At 41.7% G+C, this 23,886-nt stretch overlaps 1 protein-coding gene across 2 annotated transcripts in view; it reads right to left on the minus strand.

Annotated features, from left to right (window-relative positions):
• LOC139320769 (bifunctional heparan sulfate N-deacetylase/N-sulfotransferase 3) overlaps window positions 1–23,886 on the minus strand; it is a 90,683-nt gene that overhangs the window by 50,288 nt on the left and 16,509 nt on the right. For both annotated transcript variants that reach the window (XM_070949213.1, XM_070949212.1), the window contains exon 2: window positions 4,878–4,965. In XM_070949213.1, coding sequence (XP_070805314.1) covers window positions 4,878–4,965 — 88 coding nt within the window. The remainder of the gene's footprint in view (window positions 1–4,877; window positions 4,966–23,886) is intronic.

Here is a 23,886-nt window from a genome sequence, read left to right on the forward strand (position 1 = left end):
ATTTTCCGAAATTAAATTTTAAATCCAGTTGTAAATTTGTTGCTATTTTAACCTCCTTTTTGTTCTTCCTTCAGAATTCAAAACTGTCAAAACTGTCAAAATTATTCCAAATCCTCTTTAAAAAGTTTTTTCCCTCAGGATTTTTTTTCTTATATCAATTTTAGTTTCTCTGAATCCAATTTCAAGTCCAAATAAAAAGTTTTCTTTTCTGGGCTTTAGTGTTTTAATTTCTTCTTTGTTCTTCTCCCTCCATTAAAATTCCCAAGTGCCAAATAGCCGCTATTTCCTCGCCAGGACACCTTTTAATTGTTTTTTAAAGTTTCCTTTTTACCTGTGAGTTGGCCAATCACTCACACGGTACCAATACTCCATCCAAACACCGCTCCTGCACAATTCTTATTCCGGTTGCCCCAGCTTCAAAGCGGTCATAATGGCCGCCACCCCCACTGCCGGTTCGAAGAGCTTCCTCCGACCTTTCAAGGAACTTGCCTGTTCCTCTTGGTCTTCCGAGTCACCTCTCCTTCTTCACCGTCCGTACAAGGCAGATCTGGTCTGAAGACCCCCGACAGCGGTTTGTCTGGCTGGATTTTCGCGAAGCTCGTCAGAGCCAGCTATTTTCCAGCCAGTCTCGCCATGACGCTTCCGGTCTCTCGTTATGTATGTTAAGAATATATTGATTATATATAATTCCAGAAAGTTTTTATATTTATTATTTATTTATTTATTTATTTATTTATTTATTTATTTATTTATTTATTTATTTATTTATTTATTTATTTAAAATTTCTATACCGCCCTTCTCCCTGAGGACTCAGGGCGGTGTACAGCCAAAATTAAAAAAACATGCAGTACAAATATTAGAAACAATTAAAAACAAATATATAAATTTGGCCCAATTAAAACTCACTACCAATTAAAACATTTAAAATTTCTTCTTAAGCCAGCCCGGCTTGCTTAAAAAAATGGTTAAATATACAGTATGTCATAGAACTACACCCCTCACATTTTGTAAATATTTACGTATATCTTTTCATGTGACAACACTGAAGAAATGACACTTGGCTACAATGTAAAGTAGTGAGTATACAGCTTGCATAACAGTGTAAATGTGCTGTCTCCTCAAAATACCGCAACACACAGCCATTAATGTCTAAACTGCTGGCAACAAAAGTGAGTACTCAGAGAGTTCATTGCCATGAGGTGCCATGTTGAACTTCCAATGACCAGTATGAGAGAGTGAGAGCGATAACACCAAATTTAACACACCTGCTCCCCCTTCACACCTGAAACCTTGTAACACTAACGTGTCACATGACACCAGGGAGGGAAAACCCATTTGGATATTATACCCCATTTGGATATTATCATTTAGGGGTGTACTCACTTTTGTTGCCAGTTTAGACATTAATGGCTGTGTGTTGTGTTATTTTGAGGGGACAGCACATTTACACTGTTATACAAGCTGTATATTCACTACTTTACATTGTAGCCAGGTGTCATTTCTTCAGTGTTGTCACTTGAAAAGATATACTTAAATATTTACAAAATGTGAGGGGGTATATTCACTTCTGTGACATACTGTAAATAAAACAAAGTTTACTACTGTCACAGTATAATGGGCAAAGTTTTATATTTTTAATACAAAAGTCTGACTTTAGTCTTATTAAGTATTAATATAGAAAGTCTGCAATATACACAGCAATGACTACGTAGAACTATACATTTTTTCTTATAAATTCTTTCCTTCAAGATCCCTTTCTTTTAACTACCACCCCTTTTCTCAAACTTAATACCATGCTTCCGGTCAAAAAGAGATATTGGAGTGCATATGAAAAACAGCTTCTCAAAAGGCCATTTAGCTCTGTTTTCGAGAGGTGAATAGGCTAAGTTTATCTTGAGATACCATGGTTAATTTACAAGTTGAAATGACACCTCAGAGTAAATCACAATGTGCCTCAGCTATAAGTAATTGCTGTATTCTTAAACCTTAATGGGTGACTCTGTCCTATTCATTAATTACTTATTGTTTAAGTAGGACTGAAAGCTTTTGCAGAACACTGAAAGCACATGCATCAATTTTCTACAGCTTTCAACACACATCATTTTATATACCTTAAATACTATCTATTCTCAGTCTCTTTATTGGCTGTTCAGGCGGGCAAACTGATATAGCTGCCTGCCTGGGATCATTACCTTTTAGTAGTTCATTAAAACCAATGACTCTATCACAGAACAATATGGCCACTTCAGGGATGAGGCAACTTAAAGAGATACGTTCTGAGATAATTGCGTACATGTACAATTTCAGTCCTGAAGAGGCTGAAATATTGTCTGTGTTCTATATATGATGTAAATTAATTAAGTCCTTTATGAACTTCTCATCATAAGCACTGTAAATCGTTGCTGTGATGACAGCACAATCACAATGACTTTTTTGCATGGTATAATCTTGATAGGTGAATGTGGAACTAATATAGACTGTAGTAGGTGAGTAAAACAAACTTGGTGAAATAACAAAGACTTCCTGCCAGGAGGACTGGACTGGAAGAATTATGTATTAATAATACTACTTTTCAGATACTGAAGCTCAAATACTTTGGCCACCTAATGAGAAGGAAGAACTCCTTGGAGAAGACCCTGATGTTGGGGAAGATGGAAGGCAAAAAGAAGGGATGGCAGAGAATGAGATGGTTATATAGACAAGATGGCGAACCTATGGCACGCGTGCCACATGTGGCATGCAGAGCCCTCTCTGTGGGCACGCGAGCTGTCGCCCCAGCTCAGCTCCGCCGTGCATGTGGATGCGCCTCCTGCCAGACAGCTGGTTTTCGGGTCTCTGCCACACATTCATGGGGGACATGTGGGAGACATGCGTGCATGTGCAGGGGACAGGAGACCTATGGGGAGGTCGTGTGCATACGCAGGGGTCTTGCACATATGTGTGGGGGCGGGGCACATGCGGGGGTTGTGTGTGCATGCACGGGGGCAGGGGGAGCGCAGGGGGTCATGTGCGCATGCGTGGGGGTTGGGGCGCATGCAGGGATGTACAATGTACATTGTGTTATGGGTGCGCGCATGCACTTTTGGCACGCAGCGACGAAAAGGTTAGCCATCACTGTTATTGTTGTGGCTCCGTTACCTGAGCCTGTGTTATCGGCAGGAGAGGACTCCAAGAGTGAAGGAAAGGAGTTGGCAAGGCCTCCCTCTCCAGGACCCTCCTCTCTGGCAATGCCTTCGGTGTCCGCCGAAGGTCAAGAGATAGGCCCGGGGCCAAGCACATCCACGCAGCCATAGGTGGACAGTAATGAGGGAGATGAGTCTTGGCTGGATCCTCGGCAGCGTCGCAGAGATAAGCGCGCGCAACAGAAGAAGAGGCGTGCCAGGGATTAGGCTGAGTCACTGGACCATACCCCACAGGGTATAAAAGAGGGTGTGGTGGCCGGTTCAGTTCTGTGACAAGCAAAAAACGGATATCGGCCAACCTTCTTTGTATTTACTGGACTTTGTTGATTATTGTGTATTGGCTTTGTTCCCGGAAAAGGGAGAAACTCCCCCCTCGTAAGTAAAGAATACCTGGCAGCCAGCCACTGAGTTGCTGCCAATTCTGATACAAGATAAACTGTTGTCGGCTGAGTTCTTTTTAACTGTTACCTGTCTGTGGGGGTGCGTGTGTGAGACGGGGACAGAACAGTTATATAGTGTCATCATTGCAGTGAACATGAATTTAAACAAACTTTGGAGACAGGGAAAGACAGGGGAGCCTGACACGCTATGGGCGAAGTATAGGACACAACTTAGCAACTGAACAGCAACATTTTTATTATTTATAATAGTGGTAGACAATGATGTTACTCATATATTTTATTTGGATTCCAGAATTAAAAAAAAAATCATTGTAGTATTTCATCAATTTTTTGTACAGCCTGTGTTTTTATTGAACTAAGTTTTATGAAACAAATCAGGGAATAGAATTTCTTCTACGAGACCTCCTAAGTGTACATATTGGGTCAATTTTTCAATATAAGAAAGCTTGTCCCAGCTTCATACCCTGCAGATATGTTAGGTTAATTTCTCAAAATATTTTTCAGCATGGCTGATACGTATTGGTAAGTCTACACATCTGCAGGGTATCGGGTTATTAAATCCTGAATTAAAAATCTCAGTTGTCAAGTATGTTTCTTTTTTTGCCCCCAGAACAATTGTTTAAGAGAGACCTTTCCAACGCATTTCTCTACTATTTTCTAGCATACGAACTACACTATTATTATCCAAACAAACTGCTTAAACATGGTCCATGAGATACCGTGGTATTATTATGGCTATACTGCCAGAATGTTAAAATTATGATATTCCTATGGATAATACAACAGTCCCACAACTAAGTACAACATTGTACATAAGGAAGTGTTTATTAATTTTTTTTTTTAGTTTAATTCTGCTGAAGGAATTATTTTTTTCATGCTCTCAAAAGTTATTTCTTTCCTTTTGTTTAATACCGTTTCCCTGAAAATGAGACATCCCCTGATAATAAGCCCAATCAGGCTTTTGAGTGCATGCGCTAAAATACCCCCCCCAAATAAGCCCTCCCCAAAAATATTTAAATGGATGCGGACCTGGTCCCCGCCATTTCCTCTGGTGAGGGTTAGGGAGACAGAGCTGGAAATCACTTAAGACTGCAAGAGGAACCCCGTCTTGCTCCACGTGTCTCAAAATAATAAGATCTCTCTGAAAATAAGGCCAAGTGCTTATTTCGGGGTTCAAAAAATATAAGTCTTATTTTCGGGGAAACATGGTAGAATAAAGTAAATCAACCCAAAACAAATTCCAATTATCTGCAGTGCACAAATGGAGAATAATTTTACAATTTTTTTTTTTACCTGTGTGGTAAAATTTCCCTGAAAATCCCAGATTGAAAGTAAAATTTGTAATTTGAGCTCTCAAAAGGTTCTGAGTATCCAGCAGAGCCTGAAATAAAATAGAAATTAAAATGCATTAGATACATATTAAAGGCAGGTCACACTTTTTTAGGGCTGTGTAATAGAAGCAAACTGCTCACCTTCAAAGCATCTTTGAAAAAACTTCCTAACCTCCACATCTGATTGAACACCAACAATTCAGATATTTTATTTTTATTTAGTTTGATTTTTCTTGTAGACTACCATTATCAACAGACATTGACTGGCTCAGTGGCTAAGACACTGAGCTTGTCGATCAGAAAGCTCGGCAGTTCGGCGGTTCGAATCCCTAGTATAGATCTCCTGTGTGAGCAGGGGGTTGGACTAGATTACCTCCAAGGTCCCTTCCAATTTTGTTACTGTTACTGTATTAAAAAAATGAAGCTGGATCTCTGATGACATTTCTTTCTGAGAAACACTCTGAAGAGTTTTAGTTAAAATTAGGGAGCAACGAAGAAACATTGGAGATTGGTAGACAAGATACCCAGTTCTACTTAGACAGAAAGACACAGACCAGGGTGGATAAAAATCAATGATTTTTTTAAAAAAATAAAAAAAAATCAGATTTTCTTGATTTAAATTGGATTTTTTTTATTTAAATTGGATTTTTTTGATTTTTATCGAATTTATTTTAATAAAAAACTTTTGGGGTAAAAATCTATCGTCAGATAGTTTTCTATTTAAGATACATAAATAACTTAGTTTATTCAGCATGAAATGGAGCTTAGTTATGTAGCAGGAGGCTGTATATTCTGCAACACTGGGACTATCGGTGAGTCAACAGTGGGTCAAAGGAGTAGAAGAGATGACAGCTGCTCTTTAAAAATTATGATTTAAATCAAGCCTTTTTACTAGTGATTTAAATCATGATTTAAATTGTGATTTAAGTCAACTCGATTTAAATCAAATCCACCCTGACACAGACCATGCATAAATTGTAAGTGCCAAAACCTATAATTTTTTAAAGTGATCCAATACTTTCAGATATTACAAAATTAAATGTTGGCATTAGTTTAATTTTATTTTTCCAACTACAAATAGAGGTTTGTGTGTTTAAAAACAAAGCCGAGTGTAAAGCAATATGAAACCGAAGAAGAAAAAAGAAAATGTAGCATGCTTTTATTCTTGGAATGGCATTTCAAAACCCCCTGAATGTCCCTCCTGATAAATAAGACGCAACAAAATCAGCCTCTGTTTGCAATGGCTTCTCTAGGATTTGTCTAATAACTTTAGGAAAAGTCTAATCACCTTGGGAACATTTCTGCTTTGAATAAAGCACCGGAGGCAAATCCTGCAACAATCAATTGGTTATTAAAATGCACAGACTTATGCTGATTATATGAAATTTTCCCATTTTCTGGGCTGGGAAATCACATTGGCTGCATATACCATACTGACCATCTTATGCCTGTAACATGTCCAGTGCTCTAGCTAATGACCATGGTTGAACCAGAAATATGAAGTTGAATTTTATTATTGCCTCTGAATATTATATAGGTACTTGATGCTAAACTTCTATAGTAGTGGTCAAAATTGTGGAAACCTTTTGGGAAAAGTGTATTTTTGAGGTTTGATGGCTAATAACACCACTTTTTTTTTTTTTGGAGTTTCAAGATAATCATATTCCACTGCTGGAATAGCTTGGGAATAGCCAGATTCCCAACTATTAACCCAATTGAAAATCTATGGAGCTGATTAAAGAAACTTGTTAGTCAGAAACGACCCAGTTAATGGAAGCAATCATTCAATCTTGGTTTCACATTATAACAGAATGTAAAGAAGTAAAAGACTTGGTTCACTCCATGGGAAGACGTTGTAAGGCCGTCATTCATACTAAAGGTTACCCAACTAAGTATTAACTGACATGGGGATAATTTTTGTATATCTCATTTTTTCTATGGTGATAATTTTTGTATACCGCATTTTTTCTACGTGTTTCACTTTTCTTCTTTATACTGTAACTGCTATCCTAATAATAAATCCTTTATAAAAGTTATTGCATTACATTCTTGCTTAAATTATCTTTCCATTGATATATAATTTTATGGCACTACTCCCAAAAAAGTGGTGTTATTAGCTATTTTTAGAAAATACACTTTTCCCAAAAGATTTCCACAATTTTGGCCACTACTGTAGTTACCAATCAGTATTTGACTGACATATAACTTGAACTCCTAATGAAGTGCAAGACACTAATTAGAAAGCTCTTAATTTTCACAATAAACAAGTTTCTCGAAATGTCTTTGAATATTAGTAGTTCAGGTTAGTAGTTATGTTGTTAGTTTGAGCTCTGAGTGATTTGGTTGCAAACGTTTCATCCCCATTCGAGGAGACATCTTCAGTAGGCTTTGAGTTGTGCTCGTCCTGGTCTGGTTTCAGATCCTGAAGGCAGCATTTAAAGACCAACAAACAGCCATGCTGCAAACAAAGTTATAACTCGACAGATTACAAGAAATCAGACCACATCACACGCAGGCAATCAAATCAACCCCAAAACAGACCATGACATCATCAGAAGACATCTCAACAAAACAACACTAATTTACATCACACAAATGGTACTTAAAACCAAGGATTATGTCTCAGCAACTACCCTGTTTCCCCAAAAATAAGACATCCCCTCATAATAAGCCCAATCAGGCTTTTGAGTGCATGTGCTAAAATAAGCCTCCCCCGAAAATAAGCCCTCCCCGAAAATATTTAAATGCAGAGCTGGAACTCAGTTAAGACGGCAAGAGGAGCCCCATCTTGTTCCACATGCCCCCAAATAATAAGACCTCCCTGAAAATAAGGCCAAGCGCTTATTTTGGGTTCAAAAAAATATAAGACAGGGTCTTGTTTTCGGAGAAACACGGTACAGCCAGCCAATCACATAACCTGAAACCAGACCAGGACTCAGAAAGATATTTAAAGGCCAGACAAGCACAATCCAAAGGGCACTGAAGATGTCTCCTTGAATGGGGATGAAATGTTTGCAATCAAATCGCCAAGCTCGGAGCTCAAACCAGCAACGTAAACAAGTTTCTGATGCTGATGTCAAACTTGCTTTTCTCTTACAATTAGTAAGTTTGCCAAATACTCAATATTTTTTTTAAAAAATAAAGAAAGAAAACTTTCAGATTACAATACATGATTTTAAAGATGTGAAAAACTTTACCAATTGATTCTTAATTTGTACAATTAAGTAGAAAGCAGTGTAGGAAGTTAGCACCCACCCCTCTCCTAGGAAAATGAGATATTTTAGGGAATATTAAAAGGGCAGAATATTTCCCCTAAAAGGGAGGCAGAAACTCAGCCCTCCCACCTTTGTCAATGGGCCATTAAGGCCTGGGCCAGTCTATTCTACATATCAAAGATCTACCTCCTGCAGGCAGAGCCATAATAGGCAAATGCCCTCACCCAAGATCCAACAAAGGTAGGATTAGCCCTCTACCCATCTCACCACATGGCACCTGGGAAGATTACATCACCCAGCAAGGCTCAACCAAACTTGGACTCAAAACACAGCCTACAGAGTTGCCCCTGCACGGCCCCATGGGAGTCTGACAAACAATCAGAATACAAGCTCAAATTCAAAACCCTACAGAGGGCATAAAACCAAAGCACTCTCAGCATCTCTGCCAGTGGTGGGTTTCAAATTTTTTTTACTACCGGTTCTGTGGGCGTGGCATGGCTTGGTGGGTGTGGCTTGGTGGGCATGGCAGGGGAAGGATACTGTAAAATCTCCATTTCCTCCTGATCAGCTGGAACTTGAGAGGCAGAGAATAGATAGGGGCAGGGCCAGTCAGAATTTTTACTACCGGTTCTCCGAACTACTCAGAATTTCCACCACCGGTTCTCCAGAACTGGTCAGAACCTGCTGAAACCCACCTCTGATTTCTGCCCTTTTCTGCTCAGGAACTCAAGCCATGTGATCCTGTTCATCAATAAACTTTCTTTCCAAGCAACTTCCATGAATCCAGTGTCTTTTTCTCCACTTGGAACTGAACCCAGAAGGATATTTCTTCCAACAGAACTATACAGTAGTATCTTCAAAATAGGGGATACTTAGAAACTATATTCTCAATAGACAAGTTTAGTTAACATTTCGGTTGTTATGCCTCTGATTATTTTCTGGATGACTTGACATTTTACTTGTCATTTAGGTTCTAAAATCAGAATGTTAAAACTTATGAAAAATATAGAACAGCAGATGGCAGGGATTATTTCACTGTTTCTCTGTGACTGTCTCAGAATGGGAATGCTTTCATGTGGGGGCAGAGAAAGAAGGACAGAGGAGAGAAATTTCATTTCTAAATGCTTTGGAATATTCAACGTAAGTTCTTGAGATACTTTATACAGGTAGTCTTCAACTTACAACAATTCATTTAGTGACCGTTTGAAGTTAAATGGCACTGAAAAAAGTAACTTATGACCATTTTTCACATTTACAATTGTTGCAACACCCCCAGTTTTGTATAGTGGTTAAAGCCCCAAGCTAAAAGCTGAGAGACCTTGAGTTCTAATTCTGCATTAGGCAGAAAGTTAACTGAGTGATCTCAGGCCGGTTGCTTCCTCTCAGCCCTAGGAAGGAGGCAATAGCAAACCACTTTCCAAAAAGTTTGCAAAGAAAGCTGCAGAGAATTGTCCAGGAAAACACCAGGAGTAAACATGTGCACGCATGTGCATACATATGTACACATAGAGAGAAAATCAGTTGTGGTATTCAGCCAGTTATATCGGGTTCTGGCGAACTGGTAGCGGCGGCTATGGGAGGCTTCGTCCACCCGCCCGGACATCATCATGTCCCATTTTTGATGCTCTGCGCATGCACTCACATTTGTGAACCGGTAGCAAAGATAAGTAAATACCACCCCTGAGAGAATGTATTTAATTCAATTCAACTTGGACAGCCCTTGACTTCAACTGATTGTGGGTAGTTCACAAATAATAACATTAAAAAACATTACAAACTAAAAACAAGATAGCATTTGGGCGCGGTATACAAATAGGAAACAATAATAGCACACACAACCAAGGGACTCTATACATCTCACCCCAAAGCTGGGAGAACAGCCAGGTCTTCAAGGCTCTATGGAACATCAAAGGGTGGAAACCTCACAATTTTGGGTGAACCCATTCTAAAGACCAAGTACCATTACAAAGAAAACCCGTTTCCTGGTTGGTTTCTATAAATGACTAGATGACATTGTTGAATTGAAAAGTACTAGAAATATGCCAATTCTGCTGGCTTGTGTTTGTCAGATAGAAATCAGGGAAGACATGATTCCCTCAAGTAATCTGGCCCAACATGTATATCTTTATGAGTAATAACCAGAATGTTGAATTTCAGCTGGAAGCACTTTGGCAACCAATGCAATTCACATAGCCTGCACACTACACATTTTGGACTAAGTTAAACCTTCTCAGTGAATTTCAAGGACAGTAACACATTGCTATAATCAAATCTTGAGGTGAGAAGGCCATGCATGACCGTCCTCCCACTTCAGGAAATGGTTCAACTGGTAAACCAGATAGAGCTGAGCTGTGAGTACAAGAGGACCCCCAGATTGTGTCCCCAGTCTTGAGTGGAAGGGAAAGTCCTTGAATCGGGGAAGGGGGGTGCTAATATCCACTAGTAATCGGTCTAAGTGGGACTGTGTCAAGGTCGGTTTTTACTTATCCAGATTCACTAAAAGGAAATAAAGAATTTAAACTGAAGAATGAGGATATACTTAAGTTGCTTGGAAATAATACTTACTGTAAGTATTACCGTATTTTCCGGCGTATAAGACGACTTTTTAACCCAGGAAAATCATCTCAAAAGTCGGGGGTCGTCTTATACGCCGGGTACCCGAATCTGAGTTGCTGGCGCTGACCGATGACACTTTGGGAGCGCCGGCAACATTGAGGGGAAGCTGTACTCCGAATTAGTTCCAACCTACAAGAGGTGCCAGGCAGTGCGGGGCCCACGAGAAAGGAACGCGTCCCCACTCTACCCCGGAATTCGGGTCACCTTCCTTCCTTTCCCAGCAGTCCACGGTGAAAGCGGCGCCGCGGTCGACCTGGGCCAGCGCCTTGCACACCTGGCTCTGCGTCTCCATTATGATAAGCTCCATGCGACTTCGCATGTCTCCGCCCCAGTCGCGCAGCTCTCGCAATTCGCTCACCGGAGGAACCATGAAGTGCTCGCACCGCCTGCCAGATCTTCCTCATCCTCCTTTCCCCACGGCTTTTCCCGTTGTAATTGCTGCTGCTGCTGCCGCCGAGGCTGCTCCTTCATCTCCGCCCACCGCACCACACCCAGCCCGGCCAGCACCGCCGTGGCTCCCGCAGTCCAAGCGGATCAGCGCCCGGACTCGCAGGCGAAGGGTGGGAGTGCGCAGCGATCAACGCTGATCGCTGCCACCCACCATCGCCCCAACGGGAAGAACCGCCCGGCAGCGATTCCAAGGAGCCTGAAGCGAACATCCTGGAGCAGCGCGGGCCGGCCCGGAGGCTTAAACCCCGGGAGCCCAGGTGCCGAACCCCGCACAGCAGAAAAGACATGACAGCCGGTGCCCAGTTCCTTCTGCAGCCGTCCGGATCAGCGCCAAGCCAGGAAAGTGCGCTGCGCACTCCCACCCTTCGCCTGCGAGCCCGGGCGCTGATCCGGATGGCTGCAGAAGGAACTGGGCACCGGCTGTCATGTCTTTTCTGCTGTGCGGGGTTCGGCACCTGGGCTCCCGGGGTTTAAGCCTCCGGGCCGGCCCGCGTTGCTCCAGGATGTTCGCTTCAGGCTCCTTGGAATCGCTGTTGGGCGGTTCTTCCCGTTGGGGCGATGGTGGGTGGCAGCGATCGGCGTCACTTGGACTGTGGGAGACACGGCGGACTCCTTCCCCACGAGGTATTGGTCTGCATTTCACCACCTCTTCCAGGCGTCCGGATCGGCGCCACGCACTCCCACCCTTCACCTGCGAGCCCGGGCGCTGATCCGGATGGCTGCAGAAGGAACTGGGCACCAGCTGTCATGTCTTTTCTGCTGTGCGGGGTTCGGCACCTGGGCTCCTGGGGTTTAAGCCTCCAGGCCGGCCCGCGTTGCTCCAGGATGTTTGCTTCAGGCTCCTTGGAATCGCTGCTGGGCGGTTCTTCCCGTTGGGGCGATGGTGGGTGGCAGCGATCGGCGTCGATCGCTGCGCACTCCCACCCTTCGCCTGCGAGCCTGGGTGCCGATCCGCTTGGACTGCGGGAGCCACGGCGGTGCTGGCCAGGCTGGGTGTGGTGTGGTGGGCGGAGATGAAGGAGCAGCCTCGGCGGCAGCAGCAGCAGCAATTACAACGGGAAAAGCCGTGGGGAAAGGAGGACGAGGAAGATCTGGCAGGCGGTGCGAGCACTTCATGGCTCCTCTGGTGAGCGGATTGCGAGAGCTGCGCGACTGGGGCGGAGACATGCGAAGTCGCATGGAGCTTCTCATAATGGAGACGCAGAGCCAGGTGTGCAAGGCGCTGGCCCAGGTCGACCGCGGCGCCGCTTTCACCATGGACCTCCTTGGAATCGCCTTGGAATGCTGGAACCAGCTGGTTGCTGCGCGGAGCTTCCCCCAGGCATCCAGGGGGATGTTACTGACGCTCTGACTTCCCCAGACCGGTGGGGCTCGCCATCAGTGGGGGTCAGCTGGGGAAGTCGGAGCGTCGGTAATATCCCCCTAGATGCCTGGGAGAAGCTCCGCTCAGCAACCAGCTGGTTCCAGCATTCAGCAGCATGCAGCCTTGACTAGATCGGCACAGCTTCCTGTCAATGTTGTCGGCGCTTCCGTAGCGTCATCAGTCAGTGCCAGCAACTCAGATTCATGACAAGGCTGCATGGGTGAAGAAAAAAAACCTGGTACAAAATAGCCCTCTTGCCACTACACGTAGCGTAGCCCATTACCTTTCTCTACAGTACAGCAACAATACATACAGTACAGCAACAGTACATACAGTATAGTATACAAATATAACAGTCAAGACCCCATCATGGCTCCATCAGCAAGAAGAAAGAAATATGAAGCCAGTTTTAAACTTAAAGTTGTAAACTTTGCCATGGAACATAATAACTGTGCTGCTGCAAGACAATATGGAGTAACAGAAAAGATGGTTCGGGACTGGAAAGCAAATGTAAAAGCATTAAAGAGTATGCCAAGGGGTAAGTGTGCATTAAGAAGAGGCACCCCACATTGGCCAGAACTCGAAAAACATGTAGCAGACATGGTGAATGAGCATCGCCAAAACGGTTATGTAGTGACACGAAATAAAATACGTTTGTTTGCACTTCAGTGGGCCAAATCTAACCCAGATCACAGCAACAGATTTAAGGCCACTGTATCCTGGTGTACTAGATTCTTGGAAAGGCATAATTTGGTTCTGAGGCAAAAGACAAAAATTGCACAAAAATTACCTGCAGATCTTGATGCCAAAGTAAATAGTTTCCATCGATACGTAATAAAACAGCGCAAGAAACATGGCTATGCGTTAAGTAGTATCGGAAATATGGATGAAACTCCAATGAATTTTGATATGATTGGAAATAAAACTGTCCATCCAAAAGGTGAAAAAACAATTTTAATTAAAACAACAGGACATGAGAAGTCCAGTTTTACAGTGGTACTAGCATGCACAGCTGATGGCTCCAAACTGAGACCAATGATTATTTTTAAAAGAAAAACAATGCCGAAACTAAAGTTCCCTGTTGGTTGTTTTGTACATGTGAATGAAAAAGGCTGGATGGATGAAGAAGGGGTAAAGCTATGGCTTGATAATATATGGAGCAGGCGACCAGGTGGACTTATTCAAAAACGTAGTCTACTGGTGTGGGATATGTTCAGGGCTCATTTAACTCCCAGCACCAAGCAAAGGCTTGCAAGAATAAACACAGATGCGGCAGTTATTCCTGCAGGATTGACATCATTGGTACAGCCACTGGATGTGTGCCTAAACAAGCCATTTAAAGATCGCATTCGAGAACAGTGGAATGAGTGGATGGTTAGCCGTGAAAAGTCATTCACAAAAGGAGGAAACATGCGTGCTCCACAGTTGGATGTTTGTGCAAGTTTGTCATAAAAGCCTGGAATGATATTGATGCAGAAACAGTAATCAAGTCTTTCAAGAAGTGTGGCATATCAAATTCATTAGATGGTATGGAGGACGACTACTTGTGGCAAGATGAAGAGGAAGCCGAAGCTGAGACCACACCATCTGATACGGAATTAGATCCATATGATGACTGCCTTACAAATGTATCACAAGATGTCCTTGATGTACTTATGATATCAGATGACAAACAGGAGGATTTTGAAGGCTTTTAAAGGGAAACTGTCATGCCAGCAAAACCTGTAAAAATAGCTTGCAGTTATGATGGGCGTTACTGACTCGCCAGGGACTTGCCCGGCACTGGCTCTCTATTGTTTGTTATCTTCCTCCTATCATCATCAGTTCCAGTTTGGTTGACAGCTTAGAAAACAAACAGCATGGCAGCTCCCATGGGTTTATTGTCTTATCCTTCCTTTGAGCTTTACAGTGAATTAGGAAAAGTTTAATCCAATTGCACTGTTTTATGTTGACATGTTTGATGACAAACAGCCTTATGTTTATAAGTGACAGTTTTCCTGCTAAGTACCTGCGTGTCATAAGTATTTGAATTAAAATTACCATATTGAAATCAAATCTGATGTTTTTTAATTTTTATTTGGTGTGCGTTGGAAGAGGGGTAGTCTTATACGGCGAGTATAGCCCAAACCCTATATTTTAACAGGAAAAGTAGGGGGTCGTCTTATATGCCCGGTCGTCTTATACGCCGGAAAATACGGTATTTCCTTTTTGCCATTCCCGCTGAATATGCTATAGTTGGGTTTGATTACCGGATTATTTGTCCCTATATTTTGATAGCAATTTTTAATATGCCTGATTCATTTATACAATTAAAAAAAAAATCTAAATTCTTTAAAGAAGAAGCCAGAAGAAAGGAAACCAATTATGACAATGTAGGCCAGTTATCGCTAACCAATGTTATTGAATAAAGCAATGCAATTAACAATCCTGTCTTTGAGATCTTATCTGCTTTGCCGTTATCAGTTCTTGGGTTCTGCTCACTACCTAAGATGATTTAATTATCCTGTTGCTAAAACTCATTAAATTCCTTAATTAAAGGTTACAAAAATTCTCAGGCCAATTAAACGAGAACTAATGAGCACCCTGTTGTACTGCATTATTTTCCAACTCTGTTATAGTTTGATGATGTTAGATGTAAGCTGGAGAGAAGATAATATTTAATCTATCTCATAAATAAAAACACAGCTCTCCAATTTTAAAATGCAGATATTTCACAATATTTTAAACTCAGTTGCCTATCTGAGTAACTTGAGAAAGGAAGCAAACCTCTAGCAGATCACAATATGTGTGGACAGCTGACTTTGGTTTTATGCACCCATGCCCAGTCCTCCTAAAACAATTCATTTTTGTGAAGCCTTTTGTCTCTTAAAGCCAACCAAATATTTTTGAACTGCCCATAAGCAGTGTTGTGGTCCGCCGGCAGCCTGCAGAGCTGGCAGCAGAGTCAGACAGTAAGGAGGCTGGGGAGGAACACGAGTCACTCCTGGATTCTGGGGAAGGCTCGGACAAGGGCCTCAGAGGCAGAGATGGGGCCAAGGCCATCTGGGAGTTATGTGTTAACTCCAGAGCCTCCAGAGTCTGACATCAGCGAGGCAGAGGAACAGTGGGAACCTGTTCCCAGCGCGCGCATGCGCAAAGCTGCCAAAATTGCTTAGCACATTGTAAGCCGCCCTGAGTCTCCGGAGAAGGGCGGCATATAAATCAAATTAAAAAAAAAAAAAGGCAAGAATAGTTAAGATAAAAGGGGCGACTTGGGAGTAAGGCTTGGAGATGATTGGCCCCTCCCATAAGACATAAAGGAGGAGCAAAGGCACGTGAGCCTTTGCAGGAAGCAACTTTGTTCATTCTGGTCAGTAAATTCTGAAGCTCCGTCTTGACTCTGTGCTCCATGTGGCCTTGCAAAGCTAATTGCCAATTAGGTCTTTGGCAGCGTGTCAAGGGAGATAAAGGTGTGTGTTTATCAGCCTTATCCCGAAGGACTGTGGCGGACTTCTGTCGGACTCTTTACAAACTATTTGTAACTCATCACAGGCTGTGAATGAACAGAATTCACAGCCGTTGAAATAAAAAGAGGGTTTTTGGGACTAATTGTGTATTTTTTACTGTCTCAGGAAGCCTAGGTCAGAACAAGCAGGATATGGAGACATAGTCCTTTTTATCCTGCAACTGCTAATTTGATGCATGCAAGTTCCAACCTAGAGCAAGATGATGAACATAAATTTACTGAAATCAATGACATGCAGTAGACTTGGCTTTTCTGTGACTTTCTATGGCTGCAAAGTTTATGACGTGAAGATAAAGGCAGAACTATTCCTATGAGTCTATCTGATGGAATCGGTGCATTCACAAAATGGACTGTGACAATGACATGGCTGTTTCAGTTAGATTCTCAGCTCAGCTGCATCACTGAAAATGCAATTTGTCTGACGATCCCTTAAGCTTATAATCATGTGTTTAAAATATTGAATAGGAAAACAGGGAGAGTCATTCATTAGTGGTTTAATACCATTACAATTACTGCAATTGTAATGGTATTAAAACATTAATGTATGATACCTTTTGGAATATAAGGTATCACACTTTTTCCTTCACATATATATTTTTTTAAATAGACAGAATTTTATTGTTAGCATGATATTGTTAGTATCAGGGGTGAAATCTACTTATCTTCCTTATCGGTTCGGAAGTGCGCGTGCCAACAGTACTAAAAAAGTCACATAACCATTTTTCACACTTATGAATGTTGCAGTATCCCCATGGTCACATAATTAAAATTATGGGCAAGTGGTTCATACTTATGACGGTTGCAGTGTCTTGGGATCATGTGATCAACTTTTGCAAACTTCTGACAAGCAAAGTCAATGAGGAAGCCAGATTCACTTAACAACCATGTTACTAACTTAACAAATGCAATGATTCACTTAACAACTGTGGCAAGAAAAGTCGTAACTCACAAATGTTTCACTTAGCAACATAAATTTTGGGCTCAATTGTGGTCATAATTCAATGACTACCTGTATTTGGACACCATGCTCCTGGCTGGCCTACATAATGAGATTGAAATCATCCTGGAAACCATGTAATTAAATCATGACCATCAACATGCATGTTTACCTAGTCCAAATCTGTAAAAAAATACAATGGACATATTCAAAACACAATTCCAAGGCATCCCCTGAACATCTCATATTTGAAGAGTTGTGTTCTGACCTAGGCTCCCTTAACAAGAAGGAGGCAGGAATTGATCCCAGCAAAACCTCTTTTATTTAATTACGTTCATTCACAATCAGCAAGGTTTGTCCAAACAGTTTTTCAAAGGAATATTTCTCAACACACCTTATCTCGTTTGGCAAGCTGTCACATAATTTATTTCCAACCGCAGTACAAGGCAAAACTTGGCACAGAGTCTCTCAGAGTCACGGAATGAACGAATTGTTTCCTGCAAAAGCCCACTCCCTGTTCGCTCCTCTTTTATTTCCTATGGGAGGGGCCAATCACCTCCAAGGTGTGGCTTTACTCCTGAGTCGACCCTGCTTTCCGAGTTGTTCTTGTCTTCTGGAAGCTCTACGCATGCAAGCACTGGGAACGGGCTCCAGCTGTTCCTCTGCCTCACTGCTATCTACCTCCCTCTCTGCCTCCGACACAGAGCCCTCATCCGAGCTTTCCCCAGTCCCCAGGACTGGCCCAAGTTCCTTCCCAAGTTCCTCACTGTCTAACTCTGCTGCCAGCTCTGCTGGCCACCGGCAGGCCACAACAAATTGTGCCTGTATGTATGTACTCCTGCATGTGAAATATATAAAACACCTGCCTTGTTGTTGTTTTTCTTTGCCGTAGAGGTATTTCACCCTGCCCAAAGTGTTGGCTTCTAATTTTACTGCAGCCTGGAAGGTGATGGAAACTGTAATCCAACCTGTCTCACAAAGGTGTCAGTTTGCGAAAAGCTACTTTAGTCCTAAGAGTTAATCATCCTGAAGTTATATCCCTTCCAGTTATTAATTTAACTGTCTCCCTGTGCTGGGTTAACCATGAATCTTTTCTGCATTACCTATGCCTGGCTGGACACAGTTCCTTTTATCAAGGAACAATGTGATCTGACTCTTTCTTTTTTTTTCTGCTTCCAATGTCTCTCTCTGTATGTCAAGAAGGGCAACATTTTGACATTTTGCTAAGGTCTGAAAATGTCTATGACCAGCACCGGATCTGCCAGCAGCTTCAGATGTCACACTGAGATAAATAAGCTTCAAATCAAGAGCCAACATATATTTCTCCTTCATGATTCCTGCGCAGAAAAACACGGGACTTGATTTTTATTACCAGTTTCAAATTCAGCTCCTGCTTAAACTTTTGAATCCTAACAGCTTTTTCACTTGCTTGTACAATTATTTTATACAACACGATTCAGTTTGCCGTAGTAATATATGCCATTGATTTCTACTTCCCATCTCTCCGCTAGTTCATTGTGCATCAAATAATCTTAAATTGAAATTGATGTTAAATGATGCAGCAACACTACACTAAATGATATAATATCATTCTAAAGGCATTTCCATAAGAACAACCACATTTTAAAAGCACTTATTTTTTTCCCTCTCTTCCTTTAATGCATTGTAGCATCTGAAACTGGGCAAAGGCCCTATGCCTATTTAGTAGTAGCTATAATTCCAGGGTTCCCAAGTTACAAATACTCTGTTTCAAGGAAGATGTTAGCCATTTAAGAATTATCACCAGATTTAGCAAAGATTCCTTCTGAATAAAGTTTAACGAAGTTCCGTTTACCTTTAGCCTGTTTTGTCCCTGCCACATCCAAATAGACTCCAGACTCCAGTTCATGACTTTCCCATAATGTAGAGTGGAAGCTGGGTTGTGGAAGAGCTAAATCAGGGGTGTCATGGCCTGGGACCTGGATCTAGCCCGTGGGGTACTTAGATCTGACCACAGGGCTGCCCTGGAAACAGCAAAGGACCTGTGGTGCTTCTGCCAATGAAAACAGGCTCCTGAGCTCTGTTTTTGACTGCCATGGCCTCCTGCAACCCTCTGCCAGTGAAAACAAAGCTCGGGAGGCTGCATGTGAGCTCCGTTTTCACTGGCAGAGCATTGCAAGAGGCCGTGGTAGCTGAAAACGGAGCTCGGGAGCCTGTTTTCGCTGGCACAGTGCTTGGGCCGCCACAGGTGCCCATGACAGGAGTGACGTCAAGCTGGCCACTCTCGTCACGCCCACCCCGGCCCCCGAGGTCAAACACAACCCTGATGCGTCCCTCAATGAAATCGAGTTTGACACCCCTGAGCTAAATAGTAACTTCTCACCGGACTTTTGATGAGGAAGAGCAAGTCCTTCCTCTCACTTCATCATATTTGTCACTGTTAATCTAACTTTAATGTTTTATTGATATTATGGTAATTTCTTTGATTGTTGTCAGCTGTCTACAGTTATTGAGAGTTGAGCGGCATCAGAGTTTAAAAAAGAATAAGATTTGAAAATCAAAATTGACACATTAGGGCATAAACCGGCTGTGGTACTCCCAAGTGGTTATCAGCACACTGGATGCCAAACCCAAATGTCTTGTACAGTAGAGTGGTACCTTGTTGTCAATTGATTCTGGGAGGCGCATTGAGTATCAAAAATGATGAGTACCAAACAATTTTTTCCCATAGGGAATAATGTCGTGAGTCAGAAGGCAGATGACACCAACAAATTCTAGTTTATGCATTGAGCACAAAGAAACAATGAGTACCAGGACAAAGTATTCACATAAAAATGCATTAAATACCAAATTCAATGAGTTTCAAAGCAGTTGAGTAGCAAGATACCACTCTATTTAAAAAATCTGCACACTGACCAAATGTCCATCTATTAATTGCAAAAGGCCACACTGCTTGGATGCACACATGTACTATTCTGATACATTATGACCTTCTATGTTCTTGGGAAGAACTCAATGCGTATGAAGGACAACAGCAACTAAAGAACAAGCATATTGTTATGAATAGATTACAATAATGAATAGATGCTAAATGCTAAATCTAAACATTTGGCTGACTGCAATGAACCAGAATAATAAGAACAACAGCAGAGGCGGAATTCAGCCGGTTTGGACCAGTTCGGGTGAACTGTTAGCGCCGACAATCAGTTGGCCCCACCCACCCATCCCCGCTCTATCGTGTCCTTTATTTTCTGCTTTGTAGCTCATCTCAATCGCACGGCACAGCTGATTCCCCCCTCCGCTGTTCTACTTACAGTTGCTGACCTGGAAGGTAAGCAGCTGAGCTTCTAAATCAGTGGTCCCCAACCCCCGGTCCGCGGACCGGTGCCGGGCCGTGGAGTACCTGGCACCGGGCCGCGCAGCGGCCGGGGGACATGAACGCTGCAGCGCAAAGGCTCCTGGGCCGTGCGCAATGGGCCGTGCGCAAAAGCTCCTGGGCCGTGCCCCCACCCCTGCGCGCGCTCAGCGGGCCGCGGCGATAAAAAGGTTGGGGACCACTGTTCTAAATGATCCATTTTTAATGCTGCGCACAAGCGCGTGCTCACCAAGCTGGTTGTTAAACCGGCAGCATTCCACCACTGAACAACAGGTACGGTGTGCAATATAATAATAGACACATTAGTTTCAATCTCAAAACAACTGGAGCACCATTTGAACACTACCGGCATTGACAAAGTCACCATCAGTCAATTGCAAAAGGCAGCTTAACTTGGATCCTGTGACATAAGCATCAAACAACAACATCTCCCTATCGCAGGTCCTTGGGAAGGACTTGATAGGTGGCTAAAAATGCCAAATCCAGTCTAAACATCTGGCTGACTGTACACCGAACCATAATACTAAGCATTTTGGCTGACCAACCAGGGCTAGCAACTGCAGGACTACTGGAAGAAAAGTTGCTTACCTGGCACAAATATACTGAAAAGGAAGAAATAATGGCTATAACAAATGAAATCCAATAAGAAAAAGAAATTTAAAAAGAATGTACTAGTTCTTGTAAAAATAACATCCAGAATCAGAAATAGCAGAACAGAAGCTAAAAGTTCAATGCTGATTTATAATACAACACAAAGTATTCACAGAAATAGAAGTGGAAGAACTGCAAAGGTATATCCAGGGCAAAGAATCAAAAGTAGCTTCCCAAAAGTAACTCAGACAGGAGATACAAGCAGGTGAAATTGTTAGTAGAGGAAACCAACAATTAAACTGTTTTCATTCCCAAACCAGGTGCTGTCTCCTCTACCTTCAAGAAGAACCAAATCCTTTAACTGCAAAGCAAGAATGAAGAATAACTGAACATCTACAATAGCACAAAAACAACACAATAAGATTTCCTGCATTGAAGCTTGTAAAAGAAAGAAAGAAAGAAAGAAAGAAAGAAAGAAAGAAAGAAAGAAAGAAAGAAAGAAAGAAAGAAAGAAAGAGAAAGAAACAATATTAAAAGATAATACTGTAATATCAAAAATACCAACTCACTGCAGGAAACAAACCAACTGTACAGCTACAATTAAAATAGAAAATCTGCAGAATAAACAAACAAGCAAAAAAAAAAAAAAGCAAAACATCACCAAAATGGAAGATTTTGATGGAAAAATCAGATCAGCATGTCAAGATCAGATGCAAGGAAGCTAGAAGAAATGAAACAAAAGGAGCTGAAGAAAAAAAATACAAAAGAATACCCTGATGTTAGCTTGTATTTTAATGTTTGATGTTGAAATCTAAAAAAACAGTCTTCTGTCCTATACAGTAGTGGCCAAAATTGTGCAAACCTTTTGGGAAAAGTGTATTTTCTAAAACTAGTTAATAACATCATTTTTTTTTGGAGTAGTACCATAAAATTATATATCAATAGAAAGATAATTTAATCAAGAGTGTAATGCAATAACTTTTATGAAGGACTTGCTATTAGAGTAGCAGTTACAGTATAAAGAAGAAAAGTGAAGCACGTAGAAAAAATGAGATATACAAAAATTATCACCATAGAAAAAAACGAGATATACAAAAATTATCACGTCAGTTAATACTTAGTTGGGTACCCTTTAGCATGAATTACAGCCTTACAATGTCTTCCCATGGAGTGAACCAAGTCTTTTAGTTCTGCAGCTGTTATAATGTGAAACCAAGATTGAATTATTGCTTCTATTAACTGGGTTTTATTGCTGGGTCGCTTCTGACTAACAAGTTTCTTTAGTCGGCTCCATAGATTTTCAATTGGGTTAAGTTCTGGGCTATTCCCAGGCCATTCCAGCAATGGAATATGATTATCTTGAAACTCCCCCCCACCCCCAGCCCCCCCCAAAAAGTGGTGTTATTAGCCATCAAACCTCAAAAATACACTTTTCCCAAAAGGTTTCCACAATTTTGGCTACTACGGTAATTATGTTAGAACTTCAAGTTATAGAATTCCAACTGAAGCTTCAGGAAGTTGGGGGATTTCTTTGCTTAGATGTATCACTGAACTTTAGAAGACAAAGGATGTCTTGCAAGTTTGGTTGGAAATAGTCAGAGGATAGAACTGAGAACAAAGTCTCTGGGATTTATTTTTTACCTGCTGCCCAAATCTGCTGCCCAAGCCATAAAACACTTGAAGTTTCCATTTCTTTTTATAGTTTAGTGCATCATTAGAAAAACAACTACAACCACCACAGCAGCAATAAAATCCTATTACTTGGAGAAGTACAGGTTTATTTTCTGTACTGAAACAAGATGCAACAAAAAATAGCCTAAAAAGTTACGTCTTGCCATTTTTAATTTTGGTTTTCCTTCTCCAGCTCCTCAAAGAAATAAAGGCAGCTAAATTTCTTATAACATTTTCAACTTAAACATACATACTACCAGGGGTGAAATGCTCCCGGCTCGGACCGGATCACTAGATCCGGTAGCGATGGCGGCGGATGGTTCAGAGAACCTGTAGCAAAAATCCCTGAGTGCCCCCCCCCCCCCACCATGCCCAGCTGAGCTGCAGGATCATCAGAGGCTTTTTTTTTTTACTTTTAAAAACATTTTTTCTACAACCTCTTCAGACGAAAAAATGCTTTTAAAAGTAAAAAAAAAAAGCCTCTGATGATCGCGCGGCTCAGCTGGGATAGTCAGAGGCTTTTCAAAGCATTTTTTTCTGCAACCTCTTGGCCAAAGAGGTGGTAAAAAAAAATGCTTTGAAAAGTCTCTGATGATCCCAGCTGAGTTGCCTGATCGGCAGAGAGGTATTTTTAAAAAAGCCTCTCTGACGATCCCAGCTGAGTTGCCTGATCGGCAGAGGCTTTTCAAAGCATTCGAAAAAATGCTTTGAAAAGTTTTTTTTAAAAAAAAGTTGACCACGCCCACCCAGTCACATTACCCCCCCAAGCCACACCCACAGAACTGGTAGTAACAAATTTTACATTTCACCCCTGCATACTACACGTACTGAAGGACAACATTTCCACTTTCCAAGCTGTATTTCTTGAGTGCAACAGAACAAAGTTCCCTTGATTGTCAGAAACCGGTGTTGCCATACGAACTGCTATTTTGTGGTTTAAGACTACAGTAGTGATGGTTGCGTACAACACTATATGTATTGCAATGGTTTGTTAGATTTTAGCTTAGCATGTTCTATAAACCCAGCATTTGAATTACATGGTTTATTGTATTGTATACTGTGCAGATATAACCATATAACAATTACAATATATTCAACACATTATGATTAAACAAGCAAGTTTACTGTGATATGTGAACCCAGCCAATGATTATACAGGTAGTCCTCAACTTACAACAGTTCATTTAGTGTCCGTTCAAAGCTACAACAATACTAAAAATGTCACATAACCATTTTTCACACTTATGACTGTTGCAGCATTCACATAG

The sequence above is a fragment of the Pituophis catenifer genome, unplaced genomic scaffold, assembly GCF_029215685.1.
Source record: "Pituophis catenifer annectens isolate HBS135680 unplaced genomic scaffold, rPitCat1.0.hap2 SCAF_8, whole genome shotgun sequence".
Taxonomy (NCBI): domain Eukaryota; kingdom Metazoa; phylum Chordata; class Lepidosauria; order Squamata; family Colubridae; genus Pituophis; species Pituophis catenifer.